The 25,655-nt window shown below is 37.9% G+C and overlaps 1 protein-coding gene and 1 pseudogene across 4 annotated transcripts in view; one reads left to right on the forward strand and one right to left on the reverse strand.

Moving 5' to 3' along the window:
* Window positions 1–25,655, forward strand: part of XIAP (X-linked inhibitor of apoptosis) — a 49,862-nt gene that overhangs the window by 19,420 nt on the left and 4,787 nt on the right. For 3 of the 4 annotated variants that reach the window (XM_068533359.1, XM_068533360.1, XM_068533361.1), the window contains 5 exons: window positions 10,521–11,429; window positions 12,537–12,636; window positions 14,307–14,385; window positions 16,195–16,237; window positions 19,817–20,017. In XM_068533359.1, the coding sequence (XP_068389460.1) occupies window positions 10,553–11,429; window positions 12,537–12,636; window positions 14,307–14,385; window positions 16,195–16,237; window positions 19,817–20,017 (1,300 nt within the window). In that variant the 5' untranslated portion in view covers window positions 10,521–10,552. The remainder of the gene's footprint in view (window positions 1–10,520; window positions 11,430–12,536; window positions 12,637–14,306; window positions 14,386–16,194; window positions 16,238–19,816; window positions 20,018–25,655) is intronic. The other variant, XM_068533362.1, reaches the window with a different exon arrangement.
* LOC137756422 (partitioning defective 6 homolog beta pseudogene) lies at window positions 1,101–2,479 on the reverse strand (annotated as a pseudogene).

Here is a 25,655-nt window from a genome sequence, read left to right on the forward strand (position 1 = left end):
TAAGTCAAACCACTGTAAGTTGGGGACCATATGTACATTAAAAAAGTTCAAAAGCCTACCAACATATATACAGATACACACACCCAAAACAAAAGGAATGCTTTCCAATGAGATTAGGAATGAGGATAAGAATTAAAGGAGAGTGTCTCCTATATTACCAGAGTCAATGAAATTAACTACATTTTAAAACATAAATTATACCTATTTGGAATTATTTTATAAATATATAATCTATAGGACAAACATCAATGTGAAAAACTGTCACAGAATTTCATAATTTAGGAACATAGCTTCAGTGCTTCATAATGTGGAATGAAACTCCTAAGAACAGCCAATTGGTTTGATTTCTTAGAAGTTAGAAAATAATGCATTTCAGAAAATGATTTGTAACAATTAGCAACAAAAGAACAACATTAAGAAATAAAATACGGGGTACACAAGAACTGAGGTCCTCAGAGTACCAAAAGAAAATCAGACCTCACATTAAAATGTAAAGAATGTGGTTAAAGGAAAAACTAACTGGAATCTTTGTAACAGGTTAAATATTTAACCACTTCAAACAGAAATAATTTAGTCCTCTCACATAGTTCTGAAAATGTACTGTAGCATCTAGTTTTCCATATCAAAAGCATATAATTTGATTAGCAGAGCTCCCTTTGTTTTAGACTTAAAATCAACTCTGATCCACCAAAGTTTGTACTAACAATTACCAAACTACTATTTGAAAAGCATTTAAACAGCTTTATTGAGATATAATTCACATACCATAAAATTAATTTTAAGGTGTACAGTTCAGTGATTTTAGTATATTCAGAGTTGCACAACCACCATTACAGTCTAATTTAGAATATTTTCATTACTCCGAAAAGAAACCCAGTCAGTAACCATTTGCAGTTATTCCCCATTCCCCTCCTCTCCCAGCTGTAAGCAACCACTAATCTATTTTCTGTTTCTATTTATTTTAAGAACATTTTAAACTTACAACATTATTGTTCTCATGCCTATTCCAGGTCATTGGCTCGGAGGTTTAAAAGTTCTTAAACTAGCCAAATTTACAAGTCCTGTGACATCCTCACTCAGAAAACATTCAAACGATGGTTTCATGATGTTATGATTGTTCCGTCTTCTAAGAGTTTTTGATCTGGAACATGTGTTTCAAATTCTATTTGTACCATTTGCTAGGGGTGCTAAACTCATTTAATTAGACGGAATAAAACTATTCTGTCCAGACTCAAAACTGAGTTTGTTCTATTTGGGTTAACCATTCCAGTCTTTTGATAGTAGGAACAGCTTTAGGAATCTAGTGTGGCACACCGCTGTCTTCAGTAATAATGTCATCTTCATCCTTTGGCTCAATGTTTGGTTCAATCTGCTGTGGATAGCCAAGAAAGCTATTATCAGTAGATTGGCTAGAGCTGCCATAAGTGCTACTGTTCCTAACGTTATTCTCCTGTTTACTTGCCTTCTATTATGGTGAGGTTGTAGCTGTTTGCAGTCATCCTATTACTTGATCAAAGCTCTTCCCTGAAACTTCTATACCATTAACTTCTAACACTTAATCATTAGCAGCCAATATAGTCCTGTGCTGCGAGCCAGACCTCCTGAAATAAGCCAGGATATAAAGATCCCTGGCGGGGGGATGGGTGGGGGGAGGAAGGGACTTCCTTGACGGTCCAGCGGTTAAGACTCTGTGCTTCCAGTGCAGGTTCAATCCCTGGTCGGGGAACTATGATCCCACATGCCACACAGCATGGTCAAAAATTTAAAAAACAAAAATAGCACACACACACACACAAAAGATCCCTGGGACCTTCTCTAAGCCATGTAGTGTCTCCCTTAGAATGAAACCATCCCAGCTATAGAGTCCGTAGGGAATGTTCAGTGTTGTGTTTGTAAAGATGAACTAATCCTATGGTGTGTTTCTGGGGGAATGTCAACATCTGTAATAGAAGACACACATCTGAAGTCTTGGTGCATACCAATTACTAGGTCTGGCTTTTTTCTGTGGTTGACAGAACATTGGTTAAAACATTTTCCTTCTTCATTAGCATGTCTGTACCAAAGGCACTGTTTGCTTCTTCCTTTTTTTCTGTGTAAAAATCCTAAGCAGCAGGTTGGTTGTTGAAGCAGTTATGTGATAATTATCATCTTTATTTATAGATAGTAAGTATCCCTGGATGTCTGTATAGCCTAAAAAAATGTCAACATTAGGTATCTTATGAACATGTTGCAGTAATCCATAAAACTCCTCAAAATGTCCAAGTTTTGCTCTTTCTATCAAAAACTGATGAAATTCTGTGCCAAACCTGCTCTTCTCTAGGATGCCCTGGCAGCCGCAGTCATGCTGAGTGCAGGGGCTGTAGCCCAGGAGCCTGCAACTCACCAAACGCACCTGCAGAGGTGGCTTGGGTCTCAATGCTGAGCTCCACAGGGTGGCTGGGGCAGCCTGTCTGTGGTGCAAGTGGAGACACAACTCCATCCTATCTCCCTCTGCTTTGGTGACTGCAGAACCCTGGCGGAGGAGGATGAGGGGGCAACTAGCCCATCCACCTCTTTGCTCTCGGCTGCCTTCCCCATGACCAGGCTCCTGACCCAGGCCAGTGGTGCTAACTGGAGAGACTTTAAGTAAAAATATTATTAAAGACATTTTGGAGAAAAAGGTCACCTATAATCCTGTCACCTTAACTAACATATTTTACCCGTATATTAAAAATTACCTCCAGGTTTGTCCATGAGTATATATTTTCACACAGTTGCAGTCAGATGTACATCCTACTTTATATCCTTTTCACATTTAAAATAACCTTTGTTCTATATATTTGACAACTTTAATAATAAAAACCTGAGGGAAATAGAAACTTTTGTATTGTGTGCAAATACCAGGTAAGTGGGTTTTCTGTGTGTTTTTTTCTCCCCTCCAACTCCCCATATTCCTGCATTATTGCTAGAGAAGCAGTCAGTCTCCTCTCCTTGGCACATGCCCATGGCTATCTTTACCCAGCTGACTAGGCTAAATAAATACACACACACACGCACACACACACACACACGTATACTGTCTGTATGTATATGTACAGGTATATGTATGTTTTATTTTTTTCTTTGAAGCTTATTAAGCCTTCATTTTTTTTTAACATTTTAAAAAAATTTATTTTATTTTTGGCTGCATTGGGTCTTCGTTGCTGCGTGTGGGCTTTCTCTAGTTGTGGCGAGGAGGGGCTACTCTTCATTGCAGTGCATGGGCTTCTCATTGCGGTGGCTTCTCTTGTTGCGGAGCACAGGCTCCAGGTGCGTGGGCTTCAGTAGTTGTGGCTCACAGGCTCTAGAGCGCAGGCTCAGTAGTTGTGGCGCATGGGCTTAGTTGCTCCGCGGCATGTGGGATCTTCCCGGACCAGGGCTCGAACCCGTGTCCCCTGCATTGGCAGGCGGATTCTTAACCACTGCGCCACCAGAGAAGCCCCTCCCCAGGAATTTTTAAATCTTTCCCTCTTAGAATAAAAGGTTTTCTGTGCTTTAAAACAGTCGTAAATTTTAAAATCAACTTGTTATGCTATAAAAGTAATTTGAGTCCTATTTTAAATAGGTGTCACTTGGCTAACATGCACTGGTAATATGTTAGCAGTCCCAGTTGCTTGACAGATGTAGATGTTAGATGAAATCCAGTTGGTTAAATTATACTCACTTGTCCAAAGAGGAACGTAACTAGAGAAATTAAAAGAAATCCTCAACATTTAGGCAGCGTCTAACCAAAAAGAAATAGAAACAACGTCAGTTTCCTATAGCTGCTGTAACAAGTTACCTGTAACTGAGTGTTTTGCGCTTTTTTTTTTAACATCTTTATTGGAGTATAATTGCTTTACAATGTTGTATTAGTTTCTGCTGTATAACAGAGTGAGTCGGTTATATGTATACATATATCCCTATATCCCTTCCCTCTTGCATCTCCCTCCCACCCTCCCTATCCCACCCCTCTAGGTGGTCACAAAGCACGAGCTGATCTCCCTGTGCTATGCAGCTGCTTCCCACTAGCTATCTGTTTTACATTTGGTAGTGTATATATGTCAGTGCTACTCTTTCACTTCGTCCCAGCTTACCCTTCCCCCTCCCCGTGTCCTCAGGTCCAATCTCTACCTCTGGGTCTTTATTCCTGTCCTGCCCCTAGGTTCATCAGAACCATTTTCTTTTAGATTCCATATGTATGTGTTAGCATACGGTATTTGTTTTTCTTTTTCTGACATCACTCTGTATGACAGACTCTAGGTCCATCCACCTCACTACAAATAACTCAATTTCGTTTCTTTTTATGGCTGAGTAATATTCCATTGTATATATGTGCCACATCTTCTTTATCCATTCATCTGTCGATGGACACTTAGGTTGCTTCCATGTCCTGGCTATTGTAAATAGTGCTGCAGTGAACATTGTGGTACATGACTCTTTTTGAATTACGGTTTTCTCAGGGTATATGCCCAGTAGTGGGATTGCTGGGTCATATGGCAGTTCTATTTTTTGCTTTTTAAGGAACCTCCATACTGTTCTCCATAGTGGCTATATCACTTTACATTCCCACCAACAGTGCAAGAGGGTTCTCTTTTCTCCACACCCTTTCCATGATATATTGTTTGTAGATTTTCTGATGATGCCCATTCTAACTGGTGTGAGGTGATACCTCACTGTAGTTTTGATTTGCATTTCTCTAATAATTAGTGATGTTGAGCAGCTTTCCATGTGCTTCTTGGCCATCTGTATGTCTCCTTTGGAGAAATGTCTATTTAGGTCTTCTGTCCATTTTGGATTGGGTTGTTTGTTTCTTTAATATTGAACTGCATGAGCTGTTTATATATTTTGGATATTAATCCTTTGTCCGTTGATTCGTTTACAAATATTTTCTCCCATTCTGACGGTTGTCTTTTCGTCTTGTTTATGGTTTCCTTTGCTGTGCAAAAGGTTTTAAGTTTCATTAGGTCCCATTTGTTTATTTATTTATTTTTAAACAAATTTATTTATTTTTGGCTGCGTTGTATCTTTGTTGCTGCGCGCGGGCTTTCTCTAGTTGCGGCGAGCGGGGGCTACTCTTCATTGTGGTGCACGGACTTCTCATTGCAGTGGCTTCTCTTGTGACAGAGCACGGGCTCTAGGCACGCAGGCTTCAGTAGTTGTGGCACGTGAGCTCCAGTAGTTGTGGCTCGCGGGCTCTAGAGCGCAGGCTCAGTAGTTGTGCTGCACGGGCTTAGTTGCTCCGCAGCATGTGGGATCTTCCTGGACCAGGGATCGAACCCATGTCCCCTGCATTGGCAGGTGGATTCTTAATCACTGTGCCACCAGGGAAGCCCCCATTTGTTTATTTTTTGTTTTTATTTCCATTGCTCTAGGAAGTGGGTCAAAAAGGATCTTGCTGTGATTTATGTCATGGAGTGTTCTGCCTATGGTTTCCTCTAAGAGATTTATAGTGTCTGGCCTTACATTTAGGTCTTTAATCCATTTTGAGTTTATTTTTGTTTATGGTGTTAGGAAGTGTTCTAATTTCATTCTTTTACATGTAGCTGTGCGGTTTTCCCAGCACCACTTATTGAAGATGCTGTCTCCTCGCCATTGTATATTCTTGCCTCCGTTGTCAAAGATAAGGTGGCCAAATGTGCGTGGGTTTGTCTCTGGGCTTTGTATCCTGTTCCAGTGATCTATATTTCTGTTTTTGTGCCAGTACCATGCTGTTTTGATTACTGTAGCTTTGTGGTATTGTCTGAAGTCAGGGAGCCTGATTCCTCCAGCTCTGTTTTTCTTTCTCAAGATTGCTTTGGCTTTTCGGGGTCTTTTGTGTTTCCATACAAACTGTGAAATTTTTGTTCTAGTTCTGTGAAAACTGCCATTGGTAGTTTGATAGGGATTGCATTGAATCTGTAGATTGCTTTGGTTAGTATAGTCATTTTCACAGTGTTGATTCTTCCAATCCAAGAACATGACGGTATATCCCTCCGTCTGTTTGTATCATCTCTAATTTCTTTCATCAGTGTCTTATTTTCTCTTTCAGATTTTTTTATTGTTAGTGTATAGGAATGCAAGAGATTTCTCTGCATTTTGTATCCTGCTACTTTACCAAATTCATTGATTACCTCTAGTAGTTTTCTGGTAGCATCTTTAGGATTCTCTATGTATAGTGTCATGTCATCTCCAAACAGTGACAGTTTTACTTCTTCTTTTCTGATTTGGATTCCTTTTATTTCTTTTTCTTCTCTGATTGCTGTGGCTAAAACTTCCAAAACTATGTTGAATAGTAGCGGTGAGAGTGGGCAACCTTGTCTTGTTCCTGATCTTAGAGGAAATGGTTTCAGTTTTTCACCATTGAGAATGATGTTGGCTGTGGGTTTGTCATATATGGTCTTTATTATGTTGAGGTAGGTTCCCTGTATGTCCACTTTCTGGAGTGTTTTTATCATAAATGGGTGTTGAACTCTGTCGAAAGCTTTTTCTGCATCTATTGAGATGATCATACGGTTTTTATCCTTCAGCTTGTTAATATGGTGTATCACACAATGAAGAGTGGCCCCCGCTTGCCGCAACTAGAGAAAGCCCTCGCACAGAAACAAAGACCCAACACAGCCATAAATAAATAAATAAATAAATAAATATGGTGTATCACATTGATTGATTTTCGTATATTGAAGAATCCTTGCATTCCTGGGATAAACCCCACTTGATCATAGTTATGATCCTTTTAATGTGCTGTTGGATTCTGTTTGCTAGTATTTTGTTGAGGATTTTTGCATCTATGTTCATGAGTGATGTTGGCCCATAGTTTTCTTTTTTGTGGCATCTTTTTCTGGTTTTGGTATCAGGGTGATGGTGGCCTCATAGAATGAGTGTGGGAGTGTTCCTCCCTCTGCTATAGTTTGGAAGAGTTTGAGAAGGATAAGTGTTAGCTCTTCTCTAAATATTTGATAGAATTCACCTGTGAAGCCATCTGGTCCTGGGCTTTTGTTTGTTGGAAGATTTTTAACCACAGTTTCAATTTCAGTGCTTGTGATTGGTCTGTTCATATTTTCTGTTTCTTCCTGGTTCAGTCTTGGAAGGTTGTACTTTTCTAAGAATTTGTCCATTTCTTCCAGGTTGTCCATTTTATTGGCATATAGTTGCTTGTAGTAGTCTCTCATGATCCTTTGTATTTCTGCAGTGTCAGTTGTTACTTCTCCTTTTTCATTTCTAATTCTGTTGATTTGAGTCTTCTCCCTTTTTTCTTGATGAGTCTGGCTAATGGTTTATCAATTTTGTTTATCATCTCAAAGAACCAGCTTTTAGTTTTTATTGATCTTTGCTATTATTTCCTTCATTTCTTTTTCATTTATTTGTGATCTGATCTTTATGATTTCTTTCCTTCTGCTAACTTTGGGGTGTTTTTATTCTTCTTTCTCTAATTGCTTTAGGTGTAAGGTTAGGTTGTTTATTTGAGATGTTTCTTGTTTCTTGAGGTAGGATTGTATTATTATAAACTTCCCCCTTAGAACTGCTTTTGCTGCATCCCATAGGTTTTGGGTCATCATTATAATTATGTTTTAAACACAACGTCTCACCATCTTGAAATCTTCCATACCCCTCATATAAACATGTACCACCGCTTGCTGATTCTTTTTATGCCAGTGTTGGCTTTCAGAGTGCCATTTTTCCCAACCACTGTTCCCTCAAGATTTCTGACTGCCTGGCCCCTTTATGTCAAAGCTTTCTTGGACATCTTTCTCTCTGTGTGCCTTCTTACTTTTCTCCTTACCCGGTACAAAGCCTGAATGTGCTTTCACAAAGAGGCCTTAAGTTACCTCAGCATACTTTATTCCACTCAGACCTTTTCACATCCAAAACCTTCTCTAGTATTCATACCTCATTTTCTTCTGTATTCACAATTCCTGTGCCCCTCATATACTTATTTTCTAAATATCATCTTCCCCACCTGCATTTCACTTAAATACTTTTTTTTTTAAATCATCTCCCATCCCTTTCTTTTGGCGCTTTCCTCCAGTCCCAAGGTTTCTGTCTTTTGTCAATCGGTTTTCTCTCTTTTACTCTTAACCTTTCTGGTAGTTCTGTTTTCTCACCCTTCTCCAAAAGCTCACACTCTGATAATGTATATGTAGTTTTCAGTTGAGTGCTTCTGAATAAATATCTGCTTTTCAAAACAGTGAAATCTAAACTGTTAGCATGGAAATAACCCCTGGGAAGATGAGGTCTCCACTTGAAAGCTTCAAATAGAGATTCTCCTGCTAGTGTTGAATGATGGAGCTTTATCTAATATTATCTGAAATGGGATGACTACTTGAACCATGCAAAATATTCACTATTATGAAATGAGAATAGATCATTGATTTTACACTTCTATTTTGGTTGACCTGAGAAACAAAACTTAACCACCTCAGAGAAGGTAACTTTCCTATGTTTTAGATTATATTCAGCATTTATTCTTCAGGATAATTATAGACTTAGAAATGTTTAATCCTGTCTCCTAGTCCATGCCAAAGTCCCTTCCAGTGATGAGAGGAATTCATAAGCTACAAGACAACCCAATCCATTTTATACTGATATTGATTGTTGTAGCTGTTCATCCTTGTATTGGGTTAAAATCTACTGGCTTTAATTATATTCATTAACTTTAATTCTGCCCTCAAGCTAAGCAGAATTTGGATCCCTTTTCTACATGACTGCCTTTTAGATAGTTATTCTATCCTCTACACCCCTCTCCCTACAGTTTTCTTTTCCCTTTGAGATAAATACTTGACTCTTCCAACTGTTCTTCATAGGATACCATTTTCATCATCCTGATTGCCCTCTATGGACGTTATACTTTGTTAATGTCCCTTCTAAAATGTGTTCAGAATTAAAAATAATACTCAGTATGTAGCAGAATTGAATCTGGATGTTGCACACCTGGACGTTAATGCAGACTGAAGTTACTTCAAGTTTTTTAGCTGCCATGTAATGTTGGCTCATGATGAGTTTGTAATTAACTCAAATCCCAAGACTTTAATCTGGAGGTTTCCCTTCACATGACTTCTTTCCAAACCAAGATTCCATCTTCCTTTAGTTGTACCACAGATTTTTTAAGTCAGAATATAAGACTTTACACATATCCCTATTTTATCTCATTAGCCTATCAGCCAGCCTTGGTTTCTTTGAACCATGGTTTTTGTCATCTAGCTTATGCTGATTCAACAAAGAGTCTTGAAGCTAGTGTTGGAATGTTTTCAGACATCTGGGAAACAATAATCAAAAATCATGGAGACTGTCTTCCAAAAATTGTTGTATGCAGATATAACTCAGCTCTTGAGGTGTATATGAATTCATACCATTGTAAATTGGGTCCAGGAAAGACTGAAGTCCATTGCCAGCCTGCAAGACAGAAGCCTTTTGTTGTACATTAACTCCAAGAGAGATGATGTTCCAAGACATATTGTGCCAGCATAAGGCCAAAAGAGCTGCTAATTCTTCCCAAGAAATCAGTTACTATACATATGAAGTAGAGACAGAGTCATTGTGACCATTCTTTCATTTTGCATTTGGCAAGCATGTACTGAACACTGTGTCAGGAACAGTGTTAGGTTCTAGAGAACCAGGTTTGCCTGGGGCAACCCTGATTTGTGCCTCTTGTCCCAATGTAATTATTAGTAGCATCATTTTTCACTTTCAAAAGAGTTCAGAAAAAAAAAAAAGAGTTCAGGTTTGGAGGATAAATTATCTTGGCCACTCTTCTCATAATCCAACCAGTTCCTTTTAGTATTTTATCTTGGTTAAATATTACACAGCTGTAATTTGGCAGCTCTAATGAGGCTGCAATAGTACTTCTCTTCCATTTGAACAGATTGTTTCTTGACCGTGGGCAGTTGATAGCAAAAGTAACTACAGTTAAGGTCTACAAGTACTTAGTATTTTTCCTGAGCCACCCTCTAGAGGGCAGTATTATATACATTTGAAATGATCCAATTCTAACAAAAATGGACTCTGTTTATACGTGAAAATCATAAACGTTTGATGCTCTTAATACATTGGAACCAACATTGTGAATAAAACTTACCTTTTGCTAATCAATAAAGAATATTCTGAACATTCTTTTTTTTAATTGTAAAAACTGAACTTAGATGCCTTGAATATACAATGATCCATTATAACAATTATGCATAGACTTTAAGAATCTGCATATTTTATGCTTCTTTCGTGTTTTTCCTAATTAATGATTTTACGTGGTTAATAATTTTAATATATTCTGCATCACATAGTTTTCATATTTATGTAAAATAAGCACTTAAAAATGAATAGTTCTGATCTACCTGCTTAAATATTACTTTCCTCTAAAAGAGAAAACAAAAATGCTAGTTTTTACTTTATAACCTGAATCATGTGGTAATGTAGAATTCTAGTATTTAGAATTAGAATGTTTCTTAAAGATTGTGTCATCAGTGGGTAATTTGTTAACTCCTAATATCAAAAGTATATTGCTTGTCTTTGACATTTTTGGATTTCCTAATGTAACGTTCTCTTTTTAGAAAAGGTGGACAAGTCCTATTTTCAAGAGAAGATGACTTTTAACAGTTTTGAAGGATCTAAAACTTGTGTACCTGAAGACATCAGTAAGGATGAAGAATTTGTAGAAGAGTTTAATAGATTAAAAACTTTTGCTAATTTTCCAAGTAGTAGTCCTGTTTCAGCATCAACACTAGCACGAGCTGGTTTTCTATACACTGGTGAAGGAGACACCGTGCGGTGCTTTAGTTGTCATGCAGCAGTAGATAGATGGCAGTATGGAGACTCAGCAGTTGGAAGACACAGGAAAGTATCCCCAAATTGCAGATTTATCAATGGCTTTTATTTCGAAAATAATGCTGCACAGCCTACAAATCCTGGTGTCCAAAATGGTCAGTACAAAGCTGAAAACTATCTGGGGAACAGAAATCATTTTGTTTTAGAAAGGCCATCTGAGACTCATGCAGACTATCTTTTGAGAACTGGACAGGTTGTAGATTTATCAGACACCATATACCCAAGGAACCCTGCCATGTGTAGTGAAGAAGCTAGATTAAAGTCATTTCAGAACTGGCCAGACTATGCCCACTTAACCCCAAGAGAGTTAGCTAGTGCTGGACTCTACTACACAGGTATTGATGATCAAGTACAATGCTTTTGTTGTGGCGGGAAACTGAAAAATTGGGAACCTTGTGATCGTGCATGGTCAGAACACAGGCGACACTTTCCTAATTGCTTCTTTGTATTGGGCCGGAATTTTAATATTCAAAGTGAATCTGATGTCGTGAGTCCTGATAGGAATTTCCCAAATTCAACAAATCCTCCAAGAAATCCAGCCATGGCAGATTACGAAGCACGGATCATTACATTTGGGACGTGGATATACTCAGTTAACAAGGAGCAGCTTGCAAGAGCTGGATTTTATGCTTTAGGTAAACTTTATTATAAAATTAGGCTAATAAATAACTTTCCAACTATCCCAGGGCTCCTAAAAAGTAAATAGATGCTATTTGCCCCCTGAACTGGTAAATATTTAGGTGTAGGCTGACATCATTATTTATATTAGTATTATTCTGTGAACCCTTATGTTGACTCTATAATATAACCACTGAATTTACGTGGAAAAGATTACCATATTATGAGTCATATTTATCTTTACGTAATTGTGTTTTGGAGAAGAATGACATGCAAAAGATGATAGATATCCCTGATAGAAGAATAGGTCTGAGAGTAATACTAACTATAATTTATTGCACACCTACTATATGTGCTCAATACGTATATTACATGCATTTTCCCTATGCCTCACAACAACCCTGTAAGAAGAGTTAACATTAGGGAGTTTACTTTGGCTGATGTTAAAATTGATACCTGCCTTCTGTACATAGACTATATATTTGAAAGCTGCCCTGTATATTCGAAAGGTGCCTTATTGCTTAAAATGAGCACTTTTCAAATGGACTGCTGTAGACATGTCAGTAGGGAAGGAAGGGCCATTAGTGTGATGGCTTCCAGGAATATTCAGAAAAATTATACCGTTATATATCTGACCCAGTTACTTTAAGATTGAATAGTGCCAACATACAAAATATAAGTTATTTCAATATTTTATTTACTTAGTATCATATAGCAATCTTAAAAGTTTGTTTAGTGTCATATAGCTATAACCTTAGAGAAACTTATCCTGTAATTTCATTATGCTGAACTTTATTGTTAAAGTTTCACAGTTTGAAAAAGTAAATGTAGCATTGATGGCCCCAAATGACATATGTTAAAGCAATTGTGATTTTTCACATAAAAATTGGGAAATTTTATTTTTGTCTTCTGTAAAATACCTCAAATTGAATCAGTGAATTTAGTGTGTATTTCCTCCTCAAATGATCTTATCTGTTACTTAGATGTGAATTCAGATATCTTCTTTTAAGCTATGAGACTTTCATGTAATTTAGAAATGCTTAATTTTATAGTATTTAAAAGGATATTTTGGGGTAAGCTTGTAATTGCACAAATACATGTATTTTTACTTGTGTGTTTCTTAGGTGAAGGTGATAAAGTAAAGTGCTTTCACTGTGGAGGAGGGCTAACTGATTGGAAGCCCAGTGAAGACCCTTGGGAACAACATGCTAGGTGGTATCCAGGGTAAGGTAGTTAAATGTTCCTTCAGTGACAGGCAAGTTGGACAGTACATAAGCAATGGGAAGACTTGAATAACTTTTCACGTCAGCTATTTTTGCCTTTACCAATTGACATTTGAAATTCGCACCAGGTTTATAAAAATGGGGTCACCTACTTTATATACATTTAAAAAAACACCTAAGCCTTCTCCAGTGACCATTCATTACTTATGTATCATATCTATGATGTTCAGATGATTCTATTTCTAAACACCAAATTAGGAATGTATGGGACTTCCCTGGTAGCGCAGTGGTTAAGAATCTGCCTACCAAAGCAGGGGACACAGGTTTGAGCCCTGGTCCAGAAAGATCCCACATGCCACAGAGCAACTAAGCCCATGCGCCACAACTACTGAGCCTGCGCTCTGGAGCCTGCCAGCCACAACTACTGAGCCTGTGAGCCACAACTACTGAGCCCGTGTGCCACAACTACTGAAGCCCATGCACCTAGAGCCCATGCTCCGCAACAAGAGAAGCCACCGCAATGAGAAGCCCGCGCACCACAACGAAGAATAGCGCCTGCTCGCCGCAACTAGAGAAAGCCCCCGTGCAGTAACAATGACCCAATGCAGCCAAATTAATTAATTACTTTTTTTAAAAAAAAGGAATGTATGCTTTTGTTGTTGTTGGAAGTAGGCTCTTTATTTTTTTTATTTTTAAAAATTTTTTTGACCGCGTTGGGTCTTTGTTGCTGTGTGGCTTTCTCTAGTTGTGGTGAGCAGGGGCTACTCTTCATTGCGGTGCGCGGGCTTCTCATTGTGGTAGTTGCAGCACGCGGGCTCAGTTGTGGCGCACGGGCTTAGTTGCTCTGCGGCATGTGGGATCTTCCTGGACCAGGGGTCGAACCCGTGTCCCCTGCATTGGCAGGTGGATTCTTATCCACTGCGGGAAGTAGGCTCTATTGGGCATGAGAGCCCATGTTGCCAAGGAGATTCCTTAAGAATCCATCACGCCCTCTAACAAATATTACTGAATCTCACTGATTCTAAGGCACACAGTTGGTCACATTTTCAGATCTCTGAAATCAGGACACATCTGGTGGTGGGTCATAATTTAATTGGCAGTGGTAGTATATAATATAGTCATGCTGCTTACACTCAGTGGCATCTTAGAAGGATGATATATTCTAAACGTCTCTTTGCCATCTTGCCTCTTTAAAGTACACAGATGCGTACAGTGTACAGTGATGTGAATTTTTGGCCTACAAAATAGTACAACTTAAAACTTCAGAATGATCATTTGAAAATAAATCTTAACCTTAAACAGCCTTAAAAGGAAAGGCTGAAAGCCTAAAGAATTCCTTTAAAATGTACAATTGGTTAATCTCTAAATCTCATTAAGATTACTTAAAACTTGTTTTTAAATGTCAAGGTGCTAATTTAATAACTTGCGTAAAAGCTGAAAGTTCTCAAGTTGATATTTTTGCTCTACTGACATTAGCATATTAGGATAACAAAGGGAACATTTTTTTAACCTTAAAATGATAGTTTGATAGGGAATTGAGTAACATTTTATTTTGTGGCTCCTTAGAAATATCAAAAAGCAAGTTAATGGAATTAACATGATGGAGGTTATATCTTTAATTATACTTTACTAATTTATGAGCTACTAAAGTTTAACCTTTTATTTGTTTAGGTGTAGATATCTGTTAGAAGAGAAGGGACAAGAATACATAAACAATATTCATTTAACCCATTCAGTTGAGGAGTCTCTGGTAAGTCACATATTGTAGAATATATAGTTTCAAATATTACATAATTTGTTTTGCAATGATTTCTTGGTATAAAATTCACAGTATAGTATTTTAGATTAATAATGTATGGTGATAGAATGTAAAACAACAAGGGTGAACCCTAATGTAAACTATAGACTTTGGGTGATTATGACGTATCAGTGTAGGTTCACTGATTTTAACAGGTGTGCCACTCTGGGAAGGATGTTGATAATGAGGGAGGGAACACATGTGCTGGGGCAAGGGGTACATGGGAAATCTCTGTATCTTCCCCTCAATTTTACTGTGTACCTAAACAGTCTTTAAAAAGTAGTTGTTAAAAAATATTAACTCTGTTACATCGCTAAACAAAATATAATGGTTCAGAAGAGAGTTATGCAAAATCACCTGAAGAAACAGAATCGCTCCCAGGGCAGAAGGCTTGATAGAGGTGTTAAGACACCAAAAGAAGGTATGTGTGACCAAAAGGAAGTCAGTGAGCAAAAATGATACAGATGAACTTATTTAACAAAACAGAAACAGACTCACAGACTTAGAAAACAAACTTATGGTTACCAAAGGGAAAAGGTGGGGAGGGGGCTAAATTAGGAGTTTGGGTTTAACATATACAAACTACTATATTTAAAATAGATAACTGGGACTTCCCTGGTGGCGCACTGGTTAAGAATCCGCCTGCCAATGCAGGGGACACGGGTTCGAGCCCTGGTCCGGGAAGATCCCACATGCCGCGGAGCAACTAAGCCCATGCACCACAACTACTTAGCCTGTGCTCTAGAGCACGCAAGCCACAACTACTGAGCCCTTGTGCCACAACTACTGAAGCCCGCGCCCCTAGAGCCTGTGCTCCGCAACAAAGAGAAGCCACTGCACTGAGAAGCCCATGCACCCCAATGAAGAGTAGCCCTAGCTCGCCGCCAACTAGAGCAAGCCCGCGCGCAGCAATGAAGACCCAACACAGCCAAAAATAAATAAATTTATTAAAATAAATAAATAAAATAGATAACCAACAAGGACCTACTGTATAGCACAGGGAACTCTGCTCAATATTCTGTAATAAGCTAAATGGGAAAAGAATTTGAAAAAGAATAGATATATGTATATGTGAAACTGAATCACCTTGCTGTACACCTGAAACTAACACAACATTGTAAATCAGCTATACTCCAATATAAAATAAAAATTTTAAAGTAAAACAGTAATGTATGGTGAGCTTAAAGGGGAGATCTTGAAGAGTGCTTGTTTTTCTTAAGCGAAAGCAAATTTGTGAAAAGGGAATCAGGATGAACTGATTTAAGTATCACTGTAGGCGAAAATGGGCTTGAAGAACTAAAACACTTAAATCCCTCAGCCTTCTGAAATTAGACTTGTATTTGTATAATGTGTTTTGTACTACTAGTCTTTAACTTTTCACAGACAGTATTTAAAATATCAAAAAGGTATCTATATTGATAGTGTGGCCTGGGGTGGCCAAGGCATCAGTACTTTGTAGAAAGAGCCCTGGACTAGGATGAGACACAAGAGTTGCCATTATGGCCCTGCCATGAACTGTATTGCCTCGATCAAGTTGTTTAATCTCCCTGAGCCTCAGCTTCTTGTCTGTAAAGTGAATGGATTGGGTTAGATGATCTTTTAACTTCTAGCTTCATCAGGCTATATGCCTCTTGTGAATATTCATATGTTGAACTGGAATAAAGCTAATTTATAAACTCATGATTAACATAACTTCTCAAATTGAAGTAATTGTCTTCTACCAAAAGGAATTCTAACTTATAATTCATATTTCTATTTTAGACGAGAACTGCTGAAAAAACACCATCATTAACTAAAAGAATTGGTAAATATTCTTATTAAAATAAATACTTTAATTTCATTGCCAATTTATTATACTTGTTATTTATAAGGTGGAAGGGTAAACTGATTCTTTCAAGGTATATTTCTTTGAGATGAGATTGCTATAGACTTAAGAATTAATGAAGTGCCTATAAATTTAAGTTGGATATTTATATACTGGGAACATTGGTTCAGAGGTTGGACAGTTTTTCCAAGTTTGAGAGGAACAGCTGTAGGCTGTCCATTGTTATTTCTGTTAAAATCACAAAAAGCGTTAAGTGTATTTTTGTCAATGGGGTTTCTTTAGTTAGCCAGGATTGTGAATCCAGTGCTCTACTAATGTGCCATCACAATGATCAGCCCTAACCTTCCTGCTTCCTTATTCCATGCCATCTTTTTGCCTTCCCCAGCTTCTTCACAAAGGAGTATGGTTTGGTTTGTTTACCTCCTATTACCTTTTAGAGAGGTAGAGGATTTTTATCACAAAGATTATTTACTCATCATAGACATCTTTAAAAACTAAAGTGCGCAGAGAAAGATATGTGAAACAAAGAAGATATTGTTATCCCACTTTTCGGATGAAGAAACAGAGAGGTTAAGTGACCTGCCCACGGTTACATTACAAAGCATTAGTGGAACTAGGACTGTAAAGAAGGTCTTCTGAATCCTACATCACACTACAGATCTCATTCTCAACCTAGGCATCATGTTTCAAAAATAGTAAAGTTTAATTTAGAATATGTCTGGTGTCTGATGATAGGTGACTCCCTATACTCATAACATCATCTATTTAGTATCTTAAGGATTAGAAGGCAAGGGAATACTATATATATTCATACGTATGCTAGAGAAGGAGAGCCACTTTGATACTATTTGATTAAGGTTTTGTAATGTGCATAAATGGTAGTTTAAGAAATCATTTTTTCCAGCCTGTATTTTTGAAGTTATCCAGAAACAGAGGTTCTATAACATTTCTTGATAATAATCATCCTTATACTGCATACTATTCCTTTTATGACTAGTAAGACTCTTGCTCTGGTTTAGGATTAGTGTTTTTAAATGAAGATATAATTCATACAGCAAAAATTTCACCCGTATAAAGTATACACTTTAGTGGGTTTTGGTATATTCACAGGGTTGTACAACCATAACTACTATTTAATTGCAAAACATTATCATAACCCCAGAAAGAAACCCCATACTCCTTTAGCAGTCATTCACCATTGCAGCCCCTCGACCCCCAAGCACAAACAACCACTTATCTACTTCTGTTTCTATGGATTTGTCTATTCTGGACATATCATATAAATGGAATAATAATGTGTGGTTTCAAGGTTCATCCAGTCATATAAGTTCAACCCTTATCATATATGAGTACTTCATTATTTTTTATGGTGGAAAATATTCCTTTATATGGATAATACCACATTTTGTTTATCCATTCATTAGTCAGTGGACATTTGGGGTGTTTCCACTCTTTGGCTATTATGAATGATGCTGATGCTGCTATGAACGTTTGTGTTCAAGTTTTTGTGTGGGCATATGTTTTTAATTCTCTTGGGTATATGTTTAGGGATGGAGTTGCTGGGTCATGTGGTAACTCTATGTTTAAACTTTTGATAAACTGCCAGACGGTTTTCCAAAGTGGCTGCACCATTTTATATTCCCACCAGCAGTGTATGAGGGTTTCAGTTAGTTTTTCCACATCCTTGTTAACACTTGTTGTCTGTCTCCTTATTACAGCTCTCCTAGTGGTGTGTGAAGCGTATCTCATTGTGGTTTTGATTTGCATTTCCCTGATAGCTAATGATGTTGGGCATTTTTTTATGTGCTTATGGGCCATTTGTATGTCTTCTTTGGAGAAATGTCTGTTCATCTCCTTTGCCCTTTTTTTAGTTGGGTTACTTTTTTTTTTATTATGGAGTTGTAATAGTTCTTTATATTTTAGTTCTTTATACATTATACATATAAGTCCCTTGTCAAGTATATGATTTGCAAATATTTCCTCCCATTCTGTGGGTTGTCTTTTCGCTTTCTTGTTGGTGTCCTTTGAAGCATATTACTTTTTAATTTTGATGAAGTTCAATTTGTCTGTTTTTTGTTGCTTATACTTTTGGTGTCATATCTAAGAAATCATTGCCTAATCCAAGGTCACCTGTGTTTTCTTCTAAGAGTTTTATGGTTTTAGCTCTTACATTCAGGTCTTTCATCCATTTTGAGTTAATTTTTGTATATGGTATGAGGTAGAGGTCCATCTAACCATCACCCAGATCAAGATATAGAACATTTCCACCACCCTGGAAAGCTCCTTCAGGCCCCTTCCCAATCAATATCCACCCTCAAGTTATATTCTGACTTCTGTTACCATAGATTAGATTTGAACATCTTAAAAATGTAATCATACAGTATGCACTCTTTTGTCTCTGGTTCATCATTATGATGATGTTTTGTTTATCATATCTATGTGATTGATCCATGTTGTCTGTGGCAGTAGTTCATTTTTCTTTCTTGCTGTGTAATATTTGAATATACCAGAATTTACTTATCCATTCACCTGATGATGGGCATTTGAGTTGTTTCCAGTTTGGGCCTGTTACAAATAACAGTGCTGTGAATATTCTTGTGTATGTCTTTGGTGGATATATGTACTCATTTTTAATACCCAAGAGTGGGGAAGTCCCTGGCGGTCCAGTGGTCAGGACTCGGCGCTTTCACTGCCGGGGCCCAGGTTCAGTCCCTGGTCGGGGAACTAAGATCCTGCAAGCTGTGCGGCATGGAAAAGAAAAAAAAAATACCAAAGAGTAGAATTGATGAGTAAGAGGAGAAGTCTCCTCTTTTAGCACATCACTACACAATCTGTATTCCTACTTTGAGTGTCATTAAAGTGACTTTCTAGTTGCTTTCTTGCCTTATCTAGTCCACCCCCCACCCCCAGCTGCAGAAACTAAGTCAGAGAGATAGGAAACTGATACATTCAAGGTCAAAGACTGGGTCTTCCTCTATTTCCCATGATTTTTTCAAAATAATTGCTGGTGATTCACTAAAGACATCCACACTTTTCAGATTTTTGAAGCACTTAACCCTTTTCTTATCTGTTTTACCTTATCTTGTACTGTTCATGTAGTCTTTAAAGCACCTAATCTCAATTCATAATGCTACAAAATACATACTCATTGCATTTTCAACTGTTTTAAGATTCTGAAAGTGATTCTTCAATGCCCCAAGTATTTCTAAATCCTCTTCCCAAAGCAGCTTTGGTTTGGTGGTTTGGTTTTGATTTTTTATTGTTGTTGTTGTTTATTTATTTGGCTGCGTTGGGTCTTAGTTGCGGCACTCGGGATTTTTTTTTTTTTTTTTTTTTTTAGTTGCAACATGTGGGATCTAGTTCCCTGACCAGGGATCAAACCTGGGCCCCCTGCATTGGGAGCACAGAGTCTTAGCTGCTAGACCACCAGGGGAGTCCCTGGTTTTGATTTTTTGCTTGTTGCTTAAATTTTTCTTTTTAATTATACTTTGCTGTTGAGTTGTGTTAATGAAAATAATTAAACTCTATGATCTTTTTCCTCACCAATTTTCATTTCAGATGATACCATATTCCAAAATCCTATGGTACAAGAAGCTATACGAATGGGATTCAGTTTCAAGGACATTAAGAAAATAATGGAGGAAAAAATTCAGACATCTGGGAGCAACTATAAATCACTTGAGGTTCTGGTTGCAGATCTAGTGAGTGCTCAGAAAGACAATACACAAGATGAATCAGGTCAGACTTCATTACAGAAAGGTACGCATGCCTGTTTTTAAAAAGCAAAACACACCTAACATCACTTCATTATGGATAGTATCTTACATGACTTTGTGGCCCATTCATTTCCCTCCTCTCATATTCCCCTTAGGATAAATGTTTTTTAAAACTTTTTATTATGAAAAATGTCAAACATACTCAAAAGTGGAGAGAGTAGTATAATGAACCCTCACGTACGCATTGACCATCTTCAATAATTGTCAACACTTTTCCAATCTTGTTTCACTTCTTCCCCCACCTTTTTTTCTTTGCTGTAGTATTTCAAAGTAAATCCCAGACATCCTATATATCATTTACCTATAAATACTTCAATAAATATCTAACAGATAGGGACTTCTTTTAACGTCACCTTAATACTGTGTGTTAATCTGCTCAGACTGTTATAACAGTACTGTAAACTGGGTGGCTTAAACAACAGACATTTGTTTCTCATAGTTCTGGAGGCTGGGAAGTGCAACACCAAGGTGCAGGCAGATTTGGTTCCTGGTGAAGACTCTCTTCCAGGCTTGCAGATGGCTGCCTTCTCTAAGTCCTCACATGGCCAAGAGAGAGAGCACTCCGCTTTCTATTCCTCTTCTTATAAGGACCTTGATCCCATCATGGAGTCCCATCCTCATTACCTCATCTAAACCTAATTACCTCCCAAAGGCCCCACGTCCAAGTACCATCACACAGTGGGTCAGGGGTTCAACGTATGAATTTTGGAGAGACAGACATTTAGCCCATAACATACTATTGTCACACTTAACAAAATTAACAGTAATTCCATATCATCTGAAATTCAGTTGGTTTTAATTTTCCTCATTGTCTTAAACTGTTTTTACAGTTCATTTGTTCTACTCAGGGTCCAAGTAAGATCCAGTGATCCATTCATTTTAAAAGTGTGAGTTTATGCTCTATTTTAGATAAAGAACAACAAAGACTAACTTTTATCATTGTGTGTAGACTATAAGTTTTGTAGTTGAAACTCTTTGGATTTAGAGTGTTCTGCAACTTTTCATATGATGTAAATATATAAAGGGGTCATATTGCTAAATAGAACTTGAATTAATGGCATCTTAATACTATGAATCATATATAGAAAGTGTATTAAATAATGTAGAAGAGAAGTATATAACCTCCTTTTAGGAACAAAAAAGATAAAAAATACAAGTTTCTCCTTTAAGGATGACAGCTACTCTAGAGCTTGCCAACAACATTGGAGGTTAAAGAAAAGGTTTCAAACTGAATACATTCTTGGGGTACTTTATTATAACTCTAAGCTTTTGACCACCTGTATCAAAAGATGAGAATTCTCCAAGGGCTAATGAACCTAAAAGTTCACTTTTTTTCTTTTTTTTTACCTTAAAGACCCTTTTGATCTTTAGGTTATTTCAGATGCTTTTGAAACATTATTCAGATAATTACATAAGTCATAAAACAGTATAACATTAATGATGTTTTAAATTACATTAGTTGATGTAAAAGATTCAGCAGAAAGCATATTTTCCTTAAAGATGCATGTATTTAAAACCTATAATAGCTCCATGTGTCTTGGTGATGGTGAAACAAACCATTTACTTGTGATACAAATGATTGTGCCATTCTCCCCGTAACTACAACTGAAGCTTAATTAAGTTTGACAATAAGGTGTTAGTTTTTATACCTGAAGGTGTTTACAACAGAAAGATTTAGTGGGTTGCAGTAGGAAGAGAACAAGGGACAGAGTGCATTGGGGCATGTTTGTCCTCTATCCAACAGGAGTTGGTGGGGGGTTCTTATTACTGAGACTACAAGCCAGGGTAGTGTGGGAAGGAGAGCCTAAACAAATGCCAGCTCTCAGGGGCACAGGTTAGAATTCATCAGTTGATCGCTCCTTAGTCTCACAAAATTGAGAGGCAAGTAATTGTTACAGGCTGTCTTCTCATGGAGGACTGCTGTCTATTTCTCTTCCCAAAAGCTGATGAGGAAAGACTGGCACTAAGAATCTTCTAATTCTATACAAAATAGAGGGTGGGCCTAATTGAAGTAAAGCAGATGGACGTTATTAGAAAAAAGTACAATGTTATTGTTACTCATTGAGAAATCCTAGATTCAATACTAGTTTTTATCCCATTGGCTCTGTGACAGAGAATACCCCCGTCTTCTAAAGATAGTACCAAATTAGTATCTTTTTTTCTTTCTTTTTAAAAACAACATAGTATGATATAAAGCCCTTTACTTCATGTGTGTGCTAAGGCACTTGCTTTAATCCTTATGTGTATATTACAGAACATAATGTAAAAATCAAATAACCCATACACATTTCTTATCAGTCTGTCTTTCCACATGAATCTGCTCTGATAGGAACATTAATAACATCAGTTTATTCTAGAAGTGGTTTAAAATAATGTAGTAAAAATATTAGCAAATAACATCAAAGATTATCTAGCTGTTGCCTTTATCGCTATGTGCCAGAACCTCCCGACCTAGAAGGGGGCCTTGTAGGAAGTAGAAGGGGAAAGGTAAGAACCCAATAGTTACTCTAAAGGCTAGAGGGAAGTAATTGCCAAAGGTAAACTATTAGTCTGGAAAGAATGCCCAGACCATCACCATCTCAAGTAAGTGTCTGTATGCAAGCCTGAAATCAGGTAGGAAAAGTGGAGTTGATGATATCTGTGTTTGGTAGGCATGACATTTCATCCATTGTGGTCTGCAAACATGGAATCACGAACAATCGGAATGAAAGGAACCTTAAAGATCATATAAAATTTTCATTACTTCAGAGAAAACTGAAGTGCAGATATGCTGTTACTCAAGGTCACTCAGATAGTTGGGAGTAAAATTCAGGTTTCCTGACTTCTGGTCCAGTGTTCCTGTTTTTTCTTGTTTTTTTTTTTTTTTACTTTTTAAAAAATTGTGGGGAATTCCCTGGTGGTCCAGTGGTTAGGACTTGGTGCTTTCACTGCTGAGGGCCTGGGTTCCAGCCCTGGTCAGGGAACTAAGATCCAGCAAGCCACGCAGCGCAGCCAAAAACAAAACAATTGTGGTAAATACACATAAAATTTACCTTCTGAACCATTTTTAAGTGTACAGTTCAGTAGTTTTAAGTACATTCACACTGTAGTGCAATCAATCTCCAGAACTCTTTTTATCTACAAAACTGAAACTCTTTACCTATTAAACAACAACTCCCATTTCCCCCTCCCCTGGCAACCACCATTCTGCTTTCTGTCTCTGTAAATTCGACTACTAGAGGTATCTGATCCAGTGTCCTTTTTTATTCATTGTGGCATTACATCCAAAAGTAATGTGTAAATTACTTAATTGTCTTCCTTTTTTTGATTTTTCTTGGAATTACAAAGCTACTTTTAAAAAACACTGGGAAGGGGTAGTCCCCTTACCCCCAGGACTGGCCCAGGTGTAGAGAGACTACCTGAAGGGAAGGAAGCACAAAAGAGACCTGCTGTAGACTCAGGGCAAAGGGAATGCCGTGCTGGGACCTGTGAGCACTACAGGAGGAAACTCTAGCATGGTGGGACTGGCTCCAGGTACACAGGAGAAGTGCAAGAGGATTGGACATGAAGTTACTTGGGTTCTTCATTCTCATTTGCCTTTTTCTGCTTCTGCTGCATGATCGCCGAGTCCCTCTGCTTATGGACGGCAGCAGAAAGCCTGTTATCTCAAGTGCTTTCCCTTAACCAAGTCACTCTGCTTTTCCATATTCCTCTGGCAGGCTAGCTTGCACTGGTTACCACAGTCTTGGTGATGGCATGAATATATACTTTATTCCGACTTTTTTGGTCAGATGCTTCCATATAATATAAATCAGTTTATAATGCCATCCCTTTACTTCTGTTGTTTCCTATGCCCTGAATGCCTTTTTCCTGTTTGTATACCTCATCTGATGCCCCACTCCACCCCCAGTTCCTTAAATCCATTTCTTGAACTCATCCTTCAAGGCTCAGCTCAAAGGTCACTTCTTTGAAGTTTTCTCCAATACCCATAGCAGAGTTTGCAGCTCCCTCTACTCTCTCTGCTGTTAAAGCAATTGTAACATCATTTTGGAACTGTTTTCTTTTCTCTCCTGCCCATTAGACAAGCTTCTTGGGGGCAGGCAGTTTATCTTCTTATCTCTGTGTTCCATGTTTGAGTTTTGATTATGCCCAGGAAGTTGCCTTTTAAGAAAAAAGATATTATATAATCCTTTTCTCCACCGCTAATCAAGAAAACCTTTCTGAAGCAATTCTGATATCTTTTTCCAGGTTAAAACTCTTCACTGGCTCCTGGGGTCCTCGGTGTCAAGTCCAAACTCCTTTACATGGGTTGCCAAATCCTTCATGATCAGGCTCCTGCTAACCTTCTGTAGCCTCATGTCATGCTATTTCCCCCTCAGATTCTCTTCCCAAGCCTTACCTGTGCACTTGCAGGCGTAGTTCTGTCTCTCTCCTTGGCGCCTGCTTATGTCATTTCCTCTGCCCAGAACCCTCTTCTCCCATTGCTCCTGTCCCCCAAGGCCATCTCCCTCTCCTACTTTACTCCTACTCATCCTTTAGGATGAGTTTAGGTATAATTTTTTCTGGGAGGCCTCCCCTTTATGTGTGTGTGCACGGACACCCTTCCTGTGTTCTTCGTAACACATTATAATTACTTTTTATCATCACACTGTATTATAATTTCCTGTCTGCTTGTGCTCCTTACTTGTCTATGAATGATTGGGAGCCCAGGGTCTATATATTTGTTAATTGTTCTATCTCTAATGCCTAGAACCTAGCTAAGTGTTCAGTAAGTATTTGCTGAATAAAATTAGACCACTGTTTCCCAAACTTGTTTTCAGAATAGTGTTCCCAGAATGTTAAAAGAGATGCCATGAAAAATGAACTCTGTAGTTAAATAGGGAAATGCATTTTGAATTTCTAAGAGGGCATATATGCTTCGTTACACTGCCTTGAACTTGATAGTCATGGTTCCCAAATGCCAGTGTGCTCAACCCCATAAATTTTAGATTCAGTGAATGGGGCCAAGGAATCTATTGTTAAAAAAATGCCCCAAGTGATTCTCATGTGAGGCTAAATTTGGTATACACTGGTATACAGTGATTACAAAGGTTGTTATAATATGTAATGCATTTGGAATAGTGCCTAGCACATAGTAGAAGTGCTATATTACTGTTAATTGCTGCTGTTGTTGATGTTGTTGTCATTATAGTTATATATGACAGTGAAACACATTTCTATGGCATATTAGTTAACATTTCACAAAACTTAGTTTGACAAAGGCTGAATTAAGCAAGAACTTCAGTGCCACCTGTGTATTGATGACACCCAAATCTCTATCTTTAGCCCTGACTTCTTCTGATCTCAAGACTTGACTCTCCGATTGCCTGTTGAACATTTTTATATGGATGCTGTGCAAACACCTCAAAAAATCTTGAAAATCCCAAACCTGTACCTCCTTTTATATTTCCTATTGGCATCACCATCCCCTTGTCAGCCATGCTAGAAATCTTGAAATCGACTTTATTTCCTTTCTTCCTCATCCCTCACATCCAGTCACCAAATCCTACTTGTCCCACTTCAGAAGTGGCCCTCGAATCCATCCCTCCATTTCTGGAATAAGCCATGCCTTTTCTATATGCTACTCCTTTTACCTAAGCCTT

Source organism: Eschrichtius robustus, chromosome X (assembly GCF_028021215.1).
Source record: "Eschrichtius robustus isolate mEscRob2 chromosome X, mEscRob2.pri, whole genome shotgun sequence".
Lineage (NCBI taxonomy): Eukaryota > Metazoa > Chordata > Mammalia > Artiodactyla > Eschrichtiidae > Eschrichtius > Eschrichtius robustus.